A 22,184-nucleotide genomic window follows, 5' to 3' on the forward strand; every position below is an offset into this window, starting at 1 on the left:
TACCTGTACAAGTGCTCTGTGTGGCTTAAAAGGTTGTCTCTCTCACCAACAGGAGTTGGTCCAGTAAAAGAGATTTCCTCACCCACCTTGTCTCAGGAATAATAAAAACACTACTGAATTAGTTAGCTGGAAAAAAGTGTTAATCAAAATCAGAATGATGAGTATATGTAATGTATAAGCTAAACAGAGTTTTATCTAATTCAAAACTTGATAGAAATCTCCAAGGAAACCTAGATGTTGCAGGAGATGGTACTTTTGATTCATTAGGAGGCAATTTTTCCTCTGAGGCAACACCAAACCAATGATCAAGCATGGTGATAAAGATATTACTGAAAGTGCCTGTCATCTTTTGACAATAATGTTGTGACAGGTTGGGTCACAGAAACCACCTTGGGACTGCCACCTGATGTGCGGAGACTACTTCTGAGCCCATTTTCCCTGGCAGCTTGGAACTTCAGTACCCTGTCTTGTTGAGCCAGACACGCTAGCCTGCTGCAAACACAGACCCAGGTCTGAACCACGTCCCACAAAAGCTGCAGACTTAACAGAAAACAGCTCAGAAAGTGCTCCTGTCTCTAGCTCCCAGATACCCAGTTCCCAATGGGATCCAACCCTCAAATAAATACGTTTTACTCGACGCTTATACAGGTAAACTCAAATTGTTTGCCCTCTATAACACTGATAGAGAGATACGCACAGCTGTTTGCTCCCCCAGGTATTAATTACTTGCTCTGGGTTAATTAATAAGTAAAAAGTGATTTTTATTAAATATAAAAAGTAGGATTTAAGTGGTTCCAAGTAATAACTGACAGAACAAAGTAAATTACCAAGCAAAATAAAACAAAAAACCACAAGTCTAAGCCTAATACATTAAGAAACCCTCAGAGATGTTCCAATAAGCTTCTTTCACAGACTAGACTTCTTTCTAGTCTGGGCCCAATCCTTCTCCCCGATACAGTCCCTGTTCCAGCTCAGATGGTAGCTAGGGGATTTCTCATGACTGGAATCCCCTTTGATCTGTTCCACCCCCTTATATACCTTTGGCACAAGGCGGGAATCTTTTGTCTCTTTGGGTCCCCACCCCTCCTTCTAAATGGAAAAACACCAGGTTTAAGATGGATTCCAGTTCCAGATGACATGGTCACATTTCCTGTGAGACCCCAAGCCTTCATTCTTCCTGGCCTAACTCACAAGAAGACTTGCAAGTAAACAGAGCCATCTACAGTCAATTGTCCTAATTGATGGGAGCCATCAAGATTCTAAACCACCACTAATGGTCCACACTTTGTATAACTACAATAGGACTTCAGAGTTATATTTTATATTCCTAGTTTCCTAGATACAAGAATGATACATTCATACAAATAGGATGAAGACACTCAGTAGATTATAAGCTTTGTAATGATACCTTGCAAGAGACCTTTTGCATGAAGCATATTCCAGTCACATTATATTCACACTCATTAGCATATTTTCATAAAATCATATGGAGTGCAACGTCAAAAATGTAAAACTGAAGCCCTGAACATCCGTGGTCCTTGCAAGAGGCATAGCATTAACCTTGGTATCCTAGAGAAATTTCAGTCTGAATAATTAAGCTTTGTTTACTGTAGTTTCAGCACTGCCCTCTGGTTGCAATTCAAGCAATGAAGCACAAACTCAGGAACTATATTAGCACCATGGAAAAAGTTTAGTGCTGTTGCTCGAGTCCAGTCAATATTTATAGTTTGTGAAAATTCTCTTAGCCCTTTCAGAAAAAAGCAAACATTCACGGATCCCTGATTAGGATGTCGCTGATGAGAAACTACTTTCTGTTCCTTATGTTCCCAACTATAGGTTTCTTCTAGAATCAACTCTCTAGGCACTGACAGGCAAAGACAGAGAGTCTATAGCAGCACTACTATCAAAGTTGGTGAACCAATTACACAAATGTATCATTACCCCTAGTTTACAGATGGAGAGACTGAGGCACAGAAAGTTGCACTGACTTGTTCAGTGTCACACAGCAAGTAACTTCACCTCTCTGTGCCTTAGTTTCTCCAAATATAAAATGAAAATGATACATATCCACCTTTGTACAACACTTTGAGATCTATAGTTGAAGAACACTAACTGTTCTCTCTCTTGGTGGGACGGGACTTTTTAAAAGCCCAATATAACAGGAAAACTGCATTAGTCTCTCATCTGCCCTGGACCATCAGTTACAAAAAAAATGTATCAGGCTTTTCCACTGGTACCTCCTTGTAGTAATATTCACTTTGCCTCAGATTCTGGGTAAGGAGTCGGTTATCTGCCCAGGTCCTTGAGGGCTACACAGGGCCTTGAGGCAGGAAGTAAAAAGTGTTTCCAAGGTGGCCAAGGATAAGCTCAAACTATAAGGCAAGGGTTTTTCTGCTTAACTGCTTTCTTTCCCATTACCTTCTTTATTTCAGTCATTAGAGATGCAGCTAAGAAAATTAAATTGAGAAAAAAGGAAGATGAATAAAAAACTGAAGAACGTAAGTGCTCTATACATATCTGACTCTTTGAGGCAGACAAAAAAAAGCAGAAAGAGAAAGACAAGTGCTGAGATGAGTAAAGAGCAGAAACAGGAGGTACCAGAAGGCCTTATTTTCGTCGGTAAAGCTACTTGTCTGTCAAAAGCTATGGAGAAATGTCTTCAGTTAATACTGATGGAGCTCAAGCTAAAGAAATAAAACATTAAAACAAAAATGGCACATATAATATACTTTATTATATAAGAGGCAGAACCAAAAGAGCTGTTTCTCTTCTCTCATTCTCTCTCTCCTTTTCTAACATATATTACTTTTTATACACAGTAGCTTATTTTTAATTGTCAATAACTTGGTCTCTTTATAAATATTATGAAATAAAAGATACAAAGAGGATCAGTTGTGACTAGCAGCAAAAAATGGCAAAGATCATGTCAGAAAACAGCAAGCAATTTCTGAAAACTTCCAAAAACAAGTATATTTCTTCTTTTATTTCTGTCCTATTTTAACAAATTATCTAATCGATAGATGCAAGATATTTCTGATTTTGTGTAGAGCACTAGTGTTTCAGCCTCACATAGCCTGTGACAATGGGCCCTCTGATTTGGTGATACATGTGAATCTCAAACTTGAATTAAAAAAAAAGCTTCCATTTTCATTGCAAAGATATATCTTTGAAACATTAAACCAATACGAACTGAAATAAGCCAATAGCTAATGCTGAAGGAACAATCATCTGGGCTCCACTTCTGCAACAGGAAAGTACAGGACAGAACTTAAAGATGCCCGCTTTCTACTACCATCTCTCTCTCTCACACACACACACACACTCTGCTTTCTACTACCATCTCTCTCTCTCTCACACACACACACACACACACACACACACACACACACACACACAGTAAAAAGAGTCAGCTAAGTTCAGGGTGTATTTCAAAGAAATGTTCCATAACCTTATCCAAAATCCATAGTTCTGCCCTGGGTATAATGGTGTTACCGTGGAGGAAATAAATTGTTTATATTTTGCAGAGAGATGAATGGCACACTACTATTTTGCAGGGCTGCTCAAAAAAACACTAAAACCAACTCTGCTTTCTTAACTGTTTCCCACGAAACATTAAATACAAAAAATTTCAAGTATAATGATACATTTGCTTCCAATATATTGCATACCTGGTTTTTAAAGTTTCAGTTTGAAACAACTTTTTACTACTTTCTCAGAAACCCCTGACAATATTTGTTTATAATTGAAATGGTGACACAAAAGTTAATTATTTGGCACTTCTACAATACTAAATACAGAAGTAGTCACATGTTGGTCTCTCTTTTCCCCCCCAGTAGGTCCTAAGTTATTCAAAGCTACCAAAAGATAATTGCTTATCAATGAATTGTGTGTTACAAATGATGGTGTTTTGAAATTATGGAACTCTCTTATAATAAGCTTTTTCAAGATACTGTATTACTTGATTCTATACCAATTTCATAATCTGGTAGGCCAGCTGTTCCTGCTGTAAATGTATATGTTGCTGCTTACCACCTTCACATTTCAACACTTCTTTAACATATCAACAAGTTTTCACACTCTGTAGCACACAGATATATGATGAAACTGTAACACTTCAATAACCTGGGACTGCATGTGATCTCTATGTTTGCAGTGTTGTTGTAGCCATATGGGTCCTAGAACAATGGAGCGACAAGGTAGGTGAGGTAATATCTTTTATTGGATCAACTTCAGTTGGTGAAAGAGACAATCTTATGATTTTACACAGAGCTCTTCTTGCACAGAGCCCAGACCTGAAGAAGATCTCTCTGTAAGCTTGAAAGCTTGTCTTTTTCACCAACAGAAATTGGTCCAAAAGAAGATATTACTTCACCCACATTGCCTGTCTTTATGAACATCCTAGGGTCATGAGCGAGTTGTTATCTTTGGCCATGACTAACAGACAGATGGCATTATGAAGAGAAAGGGTAATAAATATATACCTCCTTTTATGTAAAGAGCCAAAATATTATTAAAAAAATGTAAACATATGAACAGGAATGTTAGACACACAATAAAAGGATGGAACTGGCATTTCACAAGAAAGATTCTTCTGCATCAGTGAATATTCAGTGTTGTACTAATTACAGAAAATAAATGCAGTATTGTACCTCTTACAAACCCTTTCCCAGTTTTGCCTATGAAAGTCTAGAAGTAAATTATTGTTGTAAGCAGAGCACCAGTGTCTTGTACTTACTAAGTTAAGACAAAAAAGGAAAACCTAAAATAAAGTACCCTAGCTACTCTAGTGGATTGGATTTATGTTTTCTGAATAAAGAATGATAATCGGTTTTGAAATGTGAATTATATTCCCTGTTCGGTAGCAGCTGGATAATGAAGGTGAAGTCTCACTAAATAAAAATTTCAGCTCTTTCCACTCTACTTAGTTGCCACCTGGATATGAACACATTAGCAAAAAATGTAAGAATTAAATTTAATATAGAAGGTTTTAGCTTATGTTACTAGAGACAATCGTTAAAACAGCAATAAGAAAACCAAATTGGAATGATAGCATGAAAGTGCCGCCGTAGGAGGACAAAAGGGAGATAAGGAGGCTTTCTACTGAAGTGGCAAAATAAACAAATACCACAAGTGATCATGTTAGCAACTTGAAAATAATTTTTACACTGAGATAAAATTAAAGCAGCCAGGTCAGTGGCATTCTGGTACTCCTTCAAACTGGCAAGAGAGAGATCGAGCTTCCATTCCCAATCTCAAAAGGCTTGAACTACTGGCAAAGATACTCATTCCCATAACTGTTCAGTAGTGCCAGAGTCGAGGAGTGTCCGGCAATGATAAGCATTGTTCAGTAGTGACATTTATGACTGATTAAACAGCAACATTGATGAACTTTGAAGATGGAAGGTTCAAAAGGGGCTGAAGATGTACCAGATGTAGGGAGAAAGATATAGCTAAATATACATGTTTAATATACAAATTTATAATTCTGCATCCTGTACTGTCATCCAAAAGTAATCAGTTCTGTTTTTAAAAAACAAACAGTGAATTTAGTGTTTTCTGATGTTGCACACGGTTAGAATTAGAGAGGCATCTTCTCTGGTCCACAGAATCGATACAACATGAGAAATAACGATGCAAATTCCTAATTCAGCAAAGCCCTGGCGCACATATGTTAAGTCCATCCCTATTCAGCAAAGCACATAAATCCCATTGAACAGTGAGGTCAATGGGACTTAAGAATGTACTTAAGTATTTTGCTGACACAGGGCAAAACATTCCATAGACTGATGGAACAATATAATATGTCTGACCTGAAAGAACCATCTCTGGGAGTTTCTCTGCCAAGACTTGGTTGGATGTAAACTGTAAGGCAGACACTTACTCACTAAGAAATTGACGGAAACCACCAATTTGTCACATTTTAAATACAAACTAAAACTATCATTAGGTAGTCTGGAATACATGACTATATATTGTATCATAATGGATAACTTTATTATTGGAAATAAGAGTTGAATTCTTCCTTCCCAGGAAACTTTAAAAAGCATCTGCATGCTGTGAAATTAGCCACACTTTACAGCAAACAAATTATAAAAAAATTGGGTTACCAAAAAGATTGGCCTTTTCTCTTTAATTACCTCTTGAAGTATTTTATGCATGGAAATTTAGTAAGTACTTGATTTGCACATGAGCAGAGTAGAGATAAATGGAGCTGTTTACATGATCGTTTTGTACCTTAGTTTCCTTTCCTTTTGCTACACTAATTTGTAAGAAAATATATTGTAAAAGAAAAAAAATCATACTTTGACAGTGGTCAAGTGAATTATATTTTGGGAATACTCATGTTAAAACAGACAATGAGCTAAAAAAGGCCCAACAGCATGGGCTCAGTCCAATATCTAATTCACAAAATCAGTTGAATAAGCTATCATTACTGATTAAATGTGGGCTAATGCATATGACAGTGAGCTAATTTGACTAAGAAAATTCTTGCCTCCTGATTGGCTGAAGTCAGCTTTGTAGTCAGTTCTTCCCTCATATTTTCCAGCTGCTGTCTAAGCTGATTCTTATCCCCTTCCAGATGTAGTTTCTCCTTTTCAAACTGCTGCTCCAACTCCTTAAAAAAACAGAAGAACAAAACAGAAAAATTACATCCATTCTTAGTAGTCATTACATGTCAAAGATGTATCGTATTAAAAAGAAAACCAGAGTTTGTTTTCCTCCAGAAATACGACAGCTTTTAACTCCTAGAAAGAACTCTCTTATCTCAAAGGAATTATAATCAGGGTAAGTTTTGCCTGTTATTCTGGAGATCATGGCTTTTTTGTGTACTTTCTAGTCCACATCCCTTGTTGATAAGATAAAAAGAATAATATGTAAAACTTCCTTTTATAATACCATCATTACTTTGCAGTAAATTTAGCATTCAAAAATGTAGACTCTCAGTCTCCCATATACGTGGGCTCCACCAACTCAGGGACCTTAAGTTGCATCAAACATGAGTTTTAAATTTGATAACATAGTATTTAATTTCTATATAAAATGCAGAAGAGGAAGCAGTAAAACCTTAAAGTCTATGCTGAGGGGTCAGACAGGCAGCTGAGCTGCAGTTGGGGAAAGTAAATAATTTTTATGTCATTATAAAACTAAAAAAACCCAGCAAACATACCCACATATCTAAAATGATATTCATGTAATGAAAATGTATGTATTTGACGGTCTACCTTTCACCCCTCCCCCTGATACTTAGCTTACATTTTTAGATTACAATTTTTGAGGCGCAGGGACTGCATCTATATCCAGGTTTATACAGCACTTAGCCTAAGAAGGCCCTGATTTTAATAAGAGGCCCCAGCTTGAACAACACCATAAATATTAGAAAATGAAATATTAATAAATAATAAATTGCATGTGTGCCTTTCTGCATCTGTCAATCTGTGACTTACATCACTGTTTCATAAACCTATGCCATATATGTTTGTGCCAGAATTGTTACTCTTTAAAAAAAAACTAGTTATTTTGAAGACTAGCTTTTTATTAATATTTTGGACACGAATGTGACAAAATGGAACATTATTCCAGCATATAATAATGCAATGTTACAAAATTATTTTAACATACAAAAATGTAACAGCAGCAAAATGGGCTTTTAATAAACTTCAAGTCACAAACATGCTGAAAGCCTTCAAAGTAAAAAAAACCAAAAAACAAAAAACAAAAACCCAAAACCAAAACAAAAACCATTTTGAAGGATTAAAGAGTCCTAGCTCAAATCTCAGTGCAACATATTTTAAATCTACTCGGTCCAAAAATTACATTACAATAACATTAAAGTTGCAACGTCAAGTCACTCACAAGTTAGAAATAACAGAATTAAGTTTTCCATGTAACCTTAATTTGGCCCCCTTGTGAATATGTATTATAAACCTTTAAATTACATAATCACATACTATTTTCTCCACAGGATCTCTGCCTCATTTAGTGCATAGGTAGGGTCCTACCAAATTTGTGGCCATGAAAAACACATCACGGAGCATGAAATCTGGTCTCGTCCGTGAAATCTGTTTGTGTGTGTGTACTTTTACCCTGCACTATACAGATTTCACAGGGGAGACCAACGTTTCCTCAAACTGGGGGCTGACCCAAAAGGGAGTTGTGGGGGGAAGGGTCAGAAGGTTACTGTTGGCGGGGGGTCACAGTATTGCCACCCTTACTTCTGCAGTGTCTTCAGCACTGGGTGGCCAGAGAGTGTTAGCTGCTGGTAGTGGCTCTGTCTTCAGGGCTGAGCTCCCAGCTCGCAGCCATTGCTCTCCACCAGTCAAGCTCTGAAGGCAGTGCCGCTGCCAGCAGCAGTGCAGAAGTAAGGGTGGCAAAACCATGACACTCCCCCGTACAATAACCTTGTGACACCCCCCCCCCCTTCAACCTCCTTTTGGGTCAGGAAATCTATACTTACTGTAACATTTCAGATTTAAATATCTGAAATAATGAAATTTACTATTTTAAAAATTCTATGACCATGAAATTGACCAAAATGGGCTGTGAATTTGGTAGGGCCTTATGTATATGATAGATGGTGAACACTGAATAAGCAGCTATTCAATATTTTGTTTATCCTTATTGTTCAATGAGTAGCCCCAGGTTTTATTTAGTCACACTATTCAAACCCTGCTCTGAAGTTTTGAACTATTAATTTCCTTATGGTCTTTTCTATACTGCTCATCATTATAGTATCTCAGAGGTTCACAAAAATTAATTTATATATTTTCACAGCACCCCAGTGAGGTGATGGGGAGACAGGCTCATTTTATAGATGGGGAACTAAGACACAGTAACATTAAAGTCAGAAGTGTCCACGAATTTTGCATGCCCAATTTGAGATGTCCTCTCCAAGTCCCAATCTTTCCTCCGATCTGGGCTCTCAATCCCAGTCTCTGTCCCCTCCTCGCCTCCCAGACTCTTTTCCCAGCTAGTTTCAGTCCCCATCTCCCAATTCCCCCAGCTCCTTGTCCCAAGCCTACTCCATCATTCTAGTTCAGTTCTTGTCCCCTGTGCAGCTAATTCAGATTTTTTTGTTCCAAACTGCTGGGGGGGAAGAGAGGAGGAGGGGAAGTGGTATTGAGAGCACCGGAGAGACTGTCTTTCCACTCTCCGTTCTGATGCCCAGCATCACATTGGTCATAGAAGCTAGCAGCAGCCATTGCAAAGAGTCCAGCATCCCTGAGATGGAGCATGCTCAGTGCAGACAGTATCCAAAGAATTTAGATGCAAAACCCTAGCCAGCCTCTACTGAACATGTGCCAATTGTGATTTTTCAAAGGCTTATATATATGATAACTTGTCTAAATTTGACATTTTTTCACTGGAATAACAAAAGGCACATCCCTGATACTAAGGCAACATCTCTGACAATTTTCCAGACCTTCTTCCCAAGCACAAAGATGCTAGAGCTTTTCAAGAAAACAGTTAACTTTTTTTCATATGGGCAACAATACATTTTTCCCAATCTGATTCTCAGAATTGGTTTCTTTTTTTTGCTGATACTTACAAAAAAATAAAATAAAATTCAGCCTGAGGTAGACAGCCAGCATGGAAAACTTCACCTTTAATGACTGAAGTTTGGCAACGTTATTAGCAACTGAAAATGGTGCCAAGTGATATTAAATACAGGTGCTACCAGCTCTGCCTATAACATACTAAAAGATACAATTTACAATAAAAAAAATAAACCTTTCAATACATATTTCACCCCTCACCCTACTGTCACTCCTTTTCCCTCCTCCTCTTGTCTTTTACTTCCTTTCACTATCTTCCTACTTTCTTTACAAAAGTATGCTCAGGGTCTTCCTTCCTCTATCCTTGCCACAGCAGAGTATATCTTTGCAAAGCTGCCAGCAAAGACTTCCTGTCTCATGTTAGACTTGAGACAGGTAGTATTTACTAGGCAGTAGTTCAGTCTCTATGCTGACTCAGTCCCTATCCTCTGCAAAGGTTCCCTAATAAGAAGTCAGCCCACAATGAGGGTGGACATTTGTGACACGGACACAGGACCAATAACTCATATTCCAAAGTTGTTTGTAGCACTGTTGTAGCCAAATTGGTCTCATGAGAGAGACAAAGTAAGTGGGGAATGGACCAACTTCTGTTGATGGAAAGTACAAGCTTTTGAGCTTCATAGAGTTTTTCTTCAGGTGTGGGTAAGGTAATCAGAGCATCTAAGCTAAATATAAAGTTGGGTCAGACTGGTAAGCATAAGTAGTTTACACATGCTATAGGAGAGCACTTAAAATGAAGTGGGCAATTAAGGGTTTGCAGGTAATAGGGTGTTACAAATTGTTGTAATGAGCCATAAAACCAGTGTCTCTGTTGAACCAACGCCCGAAGGGTAACTGTGTGGGTGAAACCAGGCAATCATCATGCTCTCAAATGAATTCACACAGAAAACAATAAAAGACAAAAACACCATATCATCCATGGGTGTACACCAGGGGTTGGCAACCGACGGCACGTGAGCCGATTTTTAATGGCATGCTGCTGCCTGCTGGGTCCCAGCCACCGGCCCCGCTCAGCCCGCTGCCAAACCCAGGCCGGGACCCTAGCAGGCAGCAGCGTGCCATTAAAAATCCTGCCTGCCCCGGCCTGCTCTTCTCCACCCCTGCCCCCGGGCAGGGGTGAAGAAGCTTGGTCCTGCTGGCTGCTGCTGCAAGGCAGGCAAGCTCCCCCCTCCCCCGCCTCTTCCCCCTGCGTGCTGCGTTCCTGCCCCGCCTCCTCTCCCTGCCGCCTATCATCTGATGGCCCTGGCACAGGACAGGGAGAAGCGGAGCCGCAGCGCACTCACTGCTCCGGGGAGGAGGCAGAGAAAAAGTGGGGACGGGGCCTTGGGGACGGGGGGTGGAATTGGGGCATATCCCCTCCAGCCCCCTGCCGTGAGCCGCTCTGGGCAGAGGGCTGGGAGCACCCCCACGACCCCAGCCCACACCCCCAGCCCTCTGCCCTGACTCCTACACCCCCCCAACCCTAGCCCTGACTCCAGCACCCCCCACACATGCCCCCAGCCCCCTGCCCTGACTCCTGCACCCCCCACATTCCCACCCCCACCCTGAGCACCAAACGGGAGCTCCTGCACCCTCCTCCCCCACATTCCCACCTGCACCAAATGGGAGCTGCCCAGGTAAGCACTCCACACGCAAACCTCCTGGCCAGACCCTGCACCCTAACCCCCAGTCTGCTCCTTCACCCCCAGCCCTGTACTCAGTGCACCTCCCACCCTCAGCTCAGGGCAGAGACAGAGGAAAAGAATGGGCTAGAATGAGGGAGAAGGTAGGTACCCACTCTATGTGGGCAGGGCCGGGATCCCAGACTGGCAGCGGGCTGAGAGGGGCTGGCAGCCGGGACCCTGGCTGGCAGGAGCCGGCGGACTGAACCCCAGACCGACACTGGGCTGAGTGGCAGCAGGCTGAGCTGCTCAGCCCACTGCCAGTCTGGGGTTCTGGCTGCCAGATCCTTGCCAGCTGGGGTCCTGGCCGCAGACCCCGCTCAGCCTGCTGCCGGCCGAGGTGAATGGGACCCCAGGCTGGCAGCGGGCTGAGTGGGCCAGCGGTGTAAGATCAGCATTTTAATTTAATTTTAAATGAAGCTTCTTAAACATTTTGAAATCTTGTTTACTTTACATACGACAATAGTTTAGTTACATAATATATAGACTTATAGAGAGAGACCGTCTAAAAAACGTTAAAATGTATTACTGGCATGCAAAAGCTTAAATTAGAGGGAATAAATGAAGATTCAGCACACCACTTCTGAAAGGTTGCCGACCCGTGGTGTACACTTTTCACAAAGCAATCACTCCATAGCTGACCTCTCCTTCCTCATCCTCAAAGGAAACCTGCTCAACACCTTCAAAAGGCAAGCCTAGGAACTTAAATTCATAACTCTGCTAGACACTGAAAACCATGGACTCAGAGAGACTATTTTTATGACTCATTACAACAATTTTTAACCCCTAGTTGCCCACTTCATTTTAAATGGTCTCCTACAGCATGTCTCAACTCCTTATGCTTAACTATCTCTCCCAACTTGCATTTTGTGTAGACACTGTGGTTACCTTCCCCAGACCAGAAGAAGAGCTCCGCGAAGCTTGAAAGCTTGTACCTTCCACCAACAGAAGCTGGTCCAATAAAAGATATTGCCTCAGCTACCCTGTCTCTCTCATTTCACAACGGCCACTAAACAACCATTAGAGGTCTACAACTTTCAGCAACAACCTATCTTTGTTGGATTCCCACTGGCAACCTACAGCTTAAAGGCTCCATAGCTCATTAACATTTCTCTATTCCCAGGGAGTCAAATCCACCTTCCCCCGTCAACAACTGCATGCTAACAAATAAAGGTCTTTTCTATGCCAATATAATGACTTGGTGAAAATATTTTAAGAACCACCGTGTATTCTGCACACCTTCCAAAATCAAAACTAAAATAATTTATAAGACCAAAAAACAAACAAAACAAGTACAATAAAACACTGAAAGTAGACGGGAGCAAAGCACAGTTGAGAAAATCTACAATAATAATCCACCTATAAGGCCTACAAATATTTTAATTGGCCAAATCCATAGACAATTACAGAACAGGTAGGCATTGAAAAATATTGGAAATACTCAATACAAAAGGAAAACAGTTTCAGTGAGAAATTATTCTCCTTAAGTGTTAGTGTTCATAACAAAGAAATATATTTTAACAAAGCAATAACGCAGCAGCAAAAACTCTTTACCTTGAAGTTCAACCCAGCCCTACAACTCTAGATCTGGAGCTCTACCAAAGGCATTTTCCTTCCACTGTGTGCCTTGCAGCTCCTACTAAACAGCTAGATCCTCATCTCACTGAGGATATGGAAAGACTCAGTGACTTCACTGATTTATGGATTAGGCCCATAGTTCTTTCCCCAAGCACCTGTGCAAGGACATGGGGAAGCTATCCTGAAATTAACTATGTGTTCAATGGGCAACACAGATTGCTCCTGCATCTTGTCAAAAGTACGTTCACTTTTCCACAAAAGTTTGAAGAGTAGAGTAATCTTTAATATACTATTTTTCCTAACCATAAAAGGTGCAACTATGGCTTTGCTGTATACGTGTATTTAAATCAATAAGCAAGTCAGCTAATGCAACTAGGACTGCTATATCACCTTCAACTTGTCCATATTTCATTTAGGAATTGCAGTGTGCATGGTTGTATATAAAAGGACCCCAAAGCACTATAATTCCCTTTGTTATTCTTTACAAATGCAGATGTACCAGAGTCAAGCTCTCTTAGGAGAATTAGGGATTAAAAATGAAATTAATGAAATAAGGGAATTAATACATGCTATACATATGCATACACCATTTTATCATAGTTTGGCTAAACACCCTTTCTTACTTGGAACTTGGTTTGTTTTCTTCCTAACTTACCAGCTGCAGCTTTTTCTTTTCCTTGGTAGCATTGCTGTGTGCAGCCTCAATCGCAGTGTGATGTTTCCATGCCAATTCTTCCAAGGTCTTAGAATGAGCCTCATTTAACTGTGCAGCTTCCCCTTCCAATCTGGTTTGCAGCTTTATCAGCTCTTTCTCATAATACTCTCGTTGTGTTTCCCTTGCTTCATTTACCTTCTGTAAAAGCCAGACAAAAAAAATTCCAAATCACCTATTCTTAAGTGTTTGTCTATTTCAGTAAGGAGAAAAAGAAAAAAAGGAAAAACTAGAAGTTTTACACAAATACTCGAAAACAATTATACTTCATATATATGTAGCACAGAATAAATACCCTTAAACCAGATCTTTAAACTATACTCAAAAAGGTATTTAATTATAGACTAAGTATAAGAAGTTAAAATCTATTGTCTTTTTTTTGCTCTATTTTATCTTGTAAAGGAACAGCAGACAAATTTCACATCTACAGGCAATTTCCAATTCTTTATTCTCTGAGCTACAAACATGGTTTTGGAAACTAGCCCTTCTTTCTTATTTTAGTTTTGAACCCGTGCTGGTGTGTAGTGAGGCAAGGAGGAAATTCATTATTATGATGCCCTCTCAGGACAAAAGTCAGAAGGAAGGTTGTTCAAACAACATAACAGTTTAAACCAGTATGTATTTCTCTACTCCATTACTTTATATGTAACCTATATCATCATCATCATGACCTTAACTGGTGGGAACAGAAAGAAACAATTAAAGAACCATTATACATTAGCTCAAGTTTTAGTTTGCTATATTTGCCATGTCATGTACATTCTCAAGGCTTACTGATTTTCAATTTTTCCTTGACCTCAATCCCATTCCCACCTCACGGAGGCACAATGGGAGATGAGACACACAGGAAGATTACTGGCAATCTGCTTCAAGAATCAAGCAGCACAACAGATGCCAGAAATCAGTTTGGATAACATTGCACCTGCCTCCTCTCTGTCTTTATCTCAGCTGAAACTATCACCTTCAACTCTGCAATGCACATGATCGACATTAGTAACTTTAAAAGTTGGCAGTACCATATGTGCCTCACAGGGCAGTGTAATGTGCTATCACTGCTCCAGTCAGTTAGTCACTCCAGTCTTTTAAAAGAGTTAGGATATTTCAGAATTCATTAATATTTCCAGTTAGAATTGTAAGGCTTCTATTTTGTTGTTCTAAAATAAAAAGAACTGGTTTTGTTGTTTTACCTTTTCCAGTGCCAGAATCTGCTGCCTTTGTCTTTCATCCAGACTTTGTGTTTTGCTCTGCAATAGATTTCTTTCCTCTTCCAGCTGAGATAGTTTCTCTTTTAATCTAGATTTTTCTGATTCCAAATCTCTTATTGTAACTTCCTGTGTCATCTGTGTAGCTTGAAGAATTCCTATGTGACCTACAAAAAGAAAACAACCATTTAAAATCTCAGATATGAAGATTATTCACCTGTAACCCAAATTCCTACAAATGGACTCTGCACATTCCCACCCAAGTGATGTCCAGTGATGCAGTTCTGACAGTGGAAACTTCTTGCAGCAGTTCCCACAGGAATGCTGTCATCCCACCTCCTTTTCCTTCCTCACTGTTCCTAAATGTTTGGAGGGCAAGGGTATAAAAAGGGGGCATGATAATCTTGTTGCCTTAGTTCCTTCCACTGCCTCTTCAAGGTTCAAAGTTTAAATTAGCACTCCGAAGAAGAAAGTGAGGAGGAAGAGGAAAGTATGTATGTGCCGAGTCCATCTCAAATAATTCTGGTGATTGGTGAATAACTTTCATTTCTTTTTCAAATGGCCTCAGCACATTCCTACTCATGGGATAGTTAGATAAGCAGTACCACAATCTCTGTAAGTTGAGATGCACAGTCCTAATTGAATAATGATTGTAGTACTGCATTACCAAACTGAACATCTGACCAGAATGCTAGATCTAGTGAGTAGTGCTTTGTGAAAGTGTGAATAGAGCTCCAGGTTGTAGCTCTTCATGTTTCTAAAATCAGGATAAGCTTGAGGCATGCCATGGAAACCATATTTTCCCTTGGAAGAGGGGCAGAGCTTTTTTGTAGCTTTCCACTATACAAAACAGCTTTCCTCTGTACAAAACCTAATCCATTTAGACAAATGTTGACATGCAATTATGTTTTCTTTATTATTAGCATCCCTAAATGAAATAAAAACTTTTGGTGACTTCTTGGCAATTAAGGCATGAAGCTTTGCCTCATCTGAATGAGAATGAGGTCTAAAAAAGAATACTGCTAAGTTATTGATCTGAGTCAGGTTAAAATCTATTACAACTTTGGGAAGGAATTTAGGATGCAGATGGAGGATTTTTTCCCTGTGAAATACAGTGAATGGTGGGTCAGCCATGAGGATCTGTAACTTGCTTACAATTCTAGCAGATGCGCTTGCTGTAATGAAGGCTGTTTTGATTGAAAGGAGAACTAAGTGACCCCATTGGCTCAAGGCAGTTTCATGACTGAGTAGGTACTAGGTTAAGATCCCAAGTCAGAGTTAGCTCTTTACTGGAGGAAAATGTTTACTGTTCCTTTCGTGAACCTCTGGACTCTGTCATGTGTGAATTTAGTCTTATTATCAATAAATGCATGGTGTGCAGAAATGTGTGTTAAGTGGACTTTCAAGAATGATATAGAAAGAGTTCTAATCACTTTAAAAGAAGTAGGTATTCTGGTACGGAGTACTCAGAAGATGTTTCTGAAACCATGTTGTTAGTATTGGGCCAGATTAAAAATATTTTGCATTTGAAAACATAGCATCTGAGAGTTGACTGTTTTCTGGAATTTATCAGGACACGAGAAAGTTCAAGAGAGTGGGACTTTTCTAGGTCTGTCACAATCCTATGGTCCATGCTGTCAAGTGCAGAGACTGGGGTCCAGCTGGTAAATACATCTGTTCTGCTGGGTCAGTAGATCTGTGGTTAGTGGAAGAGACCGATAGTTCCCTCTGAACAGAAGAAAAAGATCTGGAAACGCTGGTTGTCTCACCTGTGCTGTGGCAATCAAGGTTATTCTTGCTTTTTCTGTCTTATTTTTCTTATGACTCTTTGAGAGAGAATAAATGGGGGAAAGGGTATAAAGGAGACCTATTTCCCAGTCAAGCAGAAATGCATCTGATATGGATTGGATTTCTACTCCAGTTCTTGAACAAAACCTTGGGCATTATGAATTGCATCTGCTTGCAAATAAGTATATGTCTGGATAGCTCCAAAGACAGAATCTCTCATCTACTACTAAGATTTTGTGACCATTTGTACTGTTCACGCCTGTCTCTGCTCAACTGGTCTGCAATCCTGTTGACTTTGCCCATGAGATGTAGGGCTATATGGTAGATATGGTGCTGGATGCACCAGTCGCACAGTGCCACTGTTTCTCTGCACAGTTGCCTGGAGTGGGCCCCTTGTTTGCTCACACAGAACACGGCTGCTGTGTCTGTTGATACATGGATGACTTTGCTTTGCAGATGAGGAGAAAGGATTTGAAATCCAAATGGAATGCTCTTAATTTTAGCATTTGCAGAGTCCTTTTCCAGTGGTTCGGATGTCCATGGACTGTTAGGTTGTACAAGGGAGCTCCCCATCCCAAATATGAAACGTATGAGGCAATCATAGTCAACAAAGCTGGGGGGCTGAATGTTACTCCTTCCAAAACACTATGATGCTGAATTGACCAACTGAAGGATGACAGTACCTCCTTCCGAATGGTCAGTTTGGAGAACATGCTGTCCAAATTTGGAAGATAATTCTTTGCTAGCCAGTTCTCATCTTGAGGCGGATACTTCACTGACAGGGCTTCTTGTGGAGTCTTTGTTGCCATCAAGATTTTCATAAATCTTCTTTCTGGATGGAAGACTATGGCTTTTCAAGAATCCAGAATTCCCCAATAAACTGGACTGACTATACAGGTGTTGTGATTTTTTTCAGCTTATTCTGAGCCTCAGTTTTTGAAGAGGGATCATGTCTGTACCGTAACTGTTGAAAGGTCCTCCCCACTGATGAACCAATCATCTACATAGAAATAAATGTGGATGCTCTGTCACCTTAGATGTGCTGCTGCTGCAGACAGACACTTTGTGACTACTCACATGCACCTGAGCAGGGGAAAAGGAGGATTCTGTAGTGGAAGCGGTCCTCTCGTATGATGAAATGAAGATATTTGTAATGTGAAGGTCTGATAATTCTAAAATACACTTCTTAAAAACCGAAAGATTCAAGCCAATCTTGGGTGGATAAGGAGGACATAACTGATGCCAGGGTTAACACAAAGAATTTGAACTCCCTAATTAATTGATTGAATTTTCACAGATCTAAAATAGGCAGAAGGTTTCCATCTTTCTTTGGGATCGGAAAGTATCTGGCCTAGAAACCCTTTCCATGGAATTCCCTTGAATTCTTCTGCATGGTTCCTTGCTTACATTAGAGACTGGATTTCTGCTCCTAACAGACTCTCATGAAAAGGTCCCTGAAGAGAGAAGGGACAAGAGGACTGGGGGGGGGGATGTATTGTGTTGAACTGAACAGAATAAATTTTCTGTATAATTTCAGGATCCAGCTGTCTGTTGTGAAGGCATGCCCGATGTTGAAGGAGTGGGGAAAGTCTTTTTTTCCAAATAGAGGAGAGGAACATGGATGGATCAAGGTTGATCTGATGCTCTTGGGTGTCTCAGCAAACATGAGGTCTAAGCCCTAGTGTGGAAGACAAGGAAACTGTTGATTTGCCCTTTGTATGAAATTTAACAATTTTCCTCCTCTGTAGCCATTGCTAAGAGGATGATTGCTTGTACTGCCATCTCTGCGTGAAGTAGGATAATGTGGAAGACGAATATTCTGGGTTTATGATATCTAAAGGCAGGAACATCAAAACGTCTTCTGAATGGCTGATAGACCCCTCTATACTAGTTGTTGAACTTAGTACGCTTCAGCTTTTCTAGGATTTCATCCATTCTTGAACAAACAGACCATCTCCCACAATGGAAGGTCTTCCACACATGTTCTCATCTCTCATGCAAGGCCAGATGATCTCAGTCATGAATATCACCTTAATGCTATTGCTGAAGCCGCTGCTCAAGCTGCTGCATCACAGAAGTCAAATGAGGACACCTGCAATAAACCTTCCAACACAGGAGAGTGATTTTCATGGCTTTTCCAGCTTCTTCTGGTCTTTAGGAAGGGATCTGGCAAAATTGGCCAGGAACAAGTACCACCTTGGAGAGAAGATGGACATTCTAACTTGATAATTAGAAAACCTAATGCCAAGTGAAATAGATGAGAAGACCTTTCTGACTAAGTTGTTAAGCTATTTCCCTTTTCTTTCTGACAGGATTGTGTGTACCTATCCTCCTTTTGTTCTTTGGACAGCTACGGCAACAACCAGTGAATTAAGAGCTGGATGTGTGTGGAAGAGTGAAAACCCTTCATATGATAGTTGATAACACTTGTCCAACACTTTTTAAAAACATAGCTTGACCCATTTCAGGATGTGATTATATTCTCTTGACCAGCTGCAATAAACCTTCCAACATAGGAGAGTGATTTTATTGTTGGAAGGAGATCCCAAAGTATTGAATACAGGATGAAAGGTTTCTTCCACTGTGAAAGATTATATCTTCAGTATTGTACCTATTCTTTCTAGCATTTCATGGAAATGAATAGCATTTTCTGATGAAGAAGATGAGGAGATTCCCTCCCCCACCTCAACACACATACAAATACTATCATCAGGAGATATCTGATTGTCTGGTTCCATGCTGGCATCCTGGAATTCAGTGGAACCTCCTGTTTCGTATTCTAACATGTCAGGGACTAACATGGGAGAAGGGTCTCTCTAAAGTGGCAATGTAGACAGAGCTGGATGAGTTGGATCCAAAATGCCAGTAAGGAAGTTGAAGAGTAGTAAAGTCATCTAACCAAGGGAGGTATATAACATTATTTTTAGTATTCAGTGTCAGACTATCATAATACCATGTAGTGTAAAGGTGTTCCCTTTGTCTAAATGATCTGTATATGATGTCAGTATAATGTTTTCTAGTGTATGTGATCCACCCTCCCAGGAAGGAGAGGAGGTGGCAAATTAACAGGTCTATCTTAGCCTTAATCATTATCTGATTGTGGATCCAAATGTGGATCTGATGTAGCTCAAACTAGAGACAGTACTGGCCTTGGTAAGTACAGTATAGAAAATAGTGAAGGTCAGTTCCCTGGGGAACCTGGAGAGAGAGAGAGAGAGAGTATGTGTGTATGTGTGTGAGAGTGGAGGGAGCCAAATCTGAGGGGAAATCTGTAACTGAGCGGGGGTGTTTCTTTTCTTTCTGAGTGAAGACGAGGGAGTAAGGGTATCAGAGTCTTCAATTCTTCTTTTAATTCCCTTATCTTCCCCCCCCCCCCCAAAAAAAAAGGATCCCTAAATAGGGGAGGCCTTTGGATCAGAGTATGGTTCTGACTGCAGGTCTGGTTTATGTACTTGGACCACAATTGTAATAGTGAAAGTGGATGGTAATGAGGAGTCTGAGGTGTCTCCAGTAATATTTTTTGGAACCGCCACCCTCATGAAATTGGGGTATGATGCTTTGGGATTCATAATCACCATGAGCCTTTGGTTTTGGCCTGTGTTCCAAAGGTGATCTTGGAACAGAGGCCATGAGAGCCAAGGGGTTCCAGTGTGCAGACAGACTCTGCCAGCAGACAGACAGATAGCTGCAAGGTCTGTCGCCTCCTGGCTAGGGACTGAAGATGACAGATCTGAAGGACTGCATTCCTGAGGTGTGGCTCTGCTAACAGAGGCTGACACCAGCAGGGACCCTGCTTTGTTGCACCATCAAATCTGACGACGGTGGATTCCTTGGTAACATGATTTTAGATTTGACTCCGGTAGCAAAATGCCTTGGACAGGATCTTATGCTGCTTTTAAGTCCCCAAAGGAGCTGGGGATGAAGTAGGCCTATCAGTACTCACGAATCCTACAGACTTGGAACTGTTTTTTTTCATTCCTTGTGAGCTCTTGGGGTGAAAGTGGTACAAATGGCACAGCAAGATGAAGCAAGACCTTCCCCCAAACAAGCCAGACACCAAACATGGGTGTCTGATGCTGTAAACAGGGCCAGAGGCACACCTCGTAAATCCTGGCTTTTTTCCTTTTGGATCTGCCATCAGTTGTGCACACCTCTGTTGGAGCACTACAACTGACTAAAAAGAAATTAAATTTAAAAGCTAAATCTTATACTAACTGAGACCTAGCTAAGGCACTGAGACTGAAAAGTCGATGATTCCATATCAGACTGACCTGACGAAGTTCCTGGTACATCTGTAAGGGATGTTGGAAGAAACTGAGGTGGCTGGAGCACCACGCCCCTTTTTACAGCCTCACCCTCAATGTCCAGGAACAGTGGAGGAAGGGCAAGAGGTGTAAGAGTGCGCTCAGGCAGACTTATCCACCGTCAGAGCTACACTGTTGACACAACCATAAGTAAGAATGTGCAGAAGCCATTCAAAGAAGAATGCCCACTACACCCTTTGGAGTTTGAATGTATTCAAATATACAGTTAAATATGTTACTGAGTTCATTAAATCCACAGCAATGATCAACCCTTCAGATGCTATATGAAGATATTAAATATACAGAGCAATAACACTGATACATGTCCTTAAAATTCATTAAGGACATTTTGTTTCCTAAAAGAAAATTAAAGTTCTTTGAAGTGTTTTCTGAATGTGGAGTTAATGGACTGCTCCTACATTGCCCTTTGACTCAGATCACTTGGTAGTTTAGAATTTTGGCACCCAGCTCTGTTCACAGCACTATTTCACCTTCTCAGAACTCTGAAGCAGATAATTTGTCCCATTCTGGTCCCTTTGCATCAGTACTGCAATGCAAAGGATTCTGCCAGCCCATGAGAAAGCCCAGCGGGCACAGAGCCAGCACAGCCCTGGACACAAGGAGTTTGGGGACGAGATGGGGAAGAAGAATGGCAACAAGATGTTGTGCTCCTGCTATCCTCAGCTAGAAGTATTGCCAGCTGGAGCAGATTAGAACAGCCTGAAGACAGCTCAGGCTATGAAAGTGTTTAGTAACTTCTGCTCTGAAGAAATAAGAGGCAATACCCACTGGTCATTCATGATGTTCCTCAGAGGTAACAAAAATGGAGAAGCCCATCACTCAGATGTCGTCACCCACATCTGTCATGTACTCGTACATCTGGCATCAAAAGCTTTATTTGATATATTTGGTAGCATATACCAGCTTTTGCCGGTTTCAGGATGCTCTAGGGCCACAATAGCTCTATATTTTAGAGAGGAAAGGAGATATTTTTAAGAGGACCTTTGAAAGAGTAGTAATCTTTGTGACAGTAGGAGAAAGCATAGCATGAACTAGGCTTCCTAAACAATGATACAGTGTTATTTTAGTTCTTGAGATCTTAGAGTGCCTGTTCAAGAGTGTTACCTAAAAGAATCTCTTTTCCTTTAATGAGAGTGTCAATGAGACACTTCTTGGATTCAAACTCTGGTTCTCAGCTTCAAAGCCAATCTACTGATCAGATTGTGGGTCAGGAGATAGCAGGAGAGGGAGGCCAACTCAATATTGGCATCACAGAGAAAGATGAAAGCCAGACAATCCTATGGAACAGCTCTCCTCAAGATTTTAAGTTGAATACCCAGCTTCCAGTTCTGCTATATAGGTCCTCAAAGGTGACAATGACCACT

General features: G+C 40.5%; 1 protein-coding gene across 10 annotated transcripts in view; it reads right to left on the reverse strand.

Annotated features, from left to right (window-relative positions):
• The window catches only part of FAM184A (family with sequence similarity 184 member A), a 171,121-nt gene that overhangs the window by 74,606 nt on the left and 74,331 nt on the right, over positions 1 to 22,184 (reverse strand). For all 10 annotated transcript variants that reach the window (XR_007355835.2, XM_048844683.2, XM_048844687.2 and 7 more), the window contains exons 4-6: positions 14,693 to 14,874; positions 13,449 to 13,646; positions 6,494 to 6,616 (exon numbers count right to left, since the gene is read on the reverse strand). Coding sequence is in view for 9 of the 10 variants with exons in the window: in XM_048844683.2 (XP_048700640.2) it covers positions 6,494 to 6,616; positions 13,449 to 13,646; positions 14,693 to 14,874 (503 nt within the window). In the remaining variant the exon portion in view is untranslated. The remainder of the gene's footprint in view (positions 1 to 6,493; positions 6,617 to 13,448; positions 13,647 to 14,692; positions 14,875 to 22,184) is intronic.

This window comes from Caretta caretta, chromosome 3 (genome assembly GCF_965140235.1).
Source record: "Caretta caretta isolate rCarCar2 chromosome 3, rCarCar1.hap1, whole genome shotgun sequence".
Lineage (NCBI taxonomy): Eukaryota > Metazoa > Chordata > Testudines > Cheloniidae > Caretta > Caretta caretta.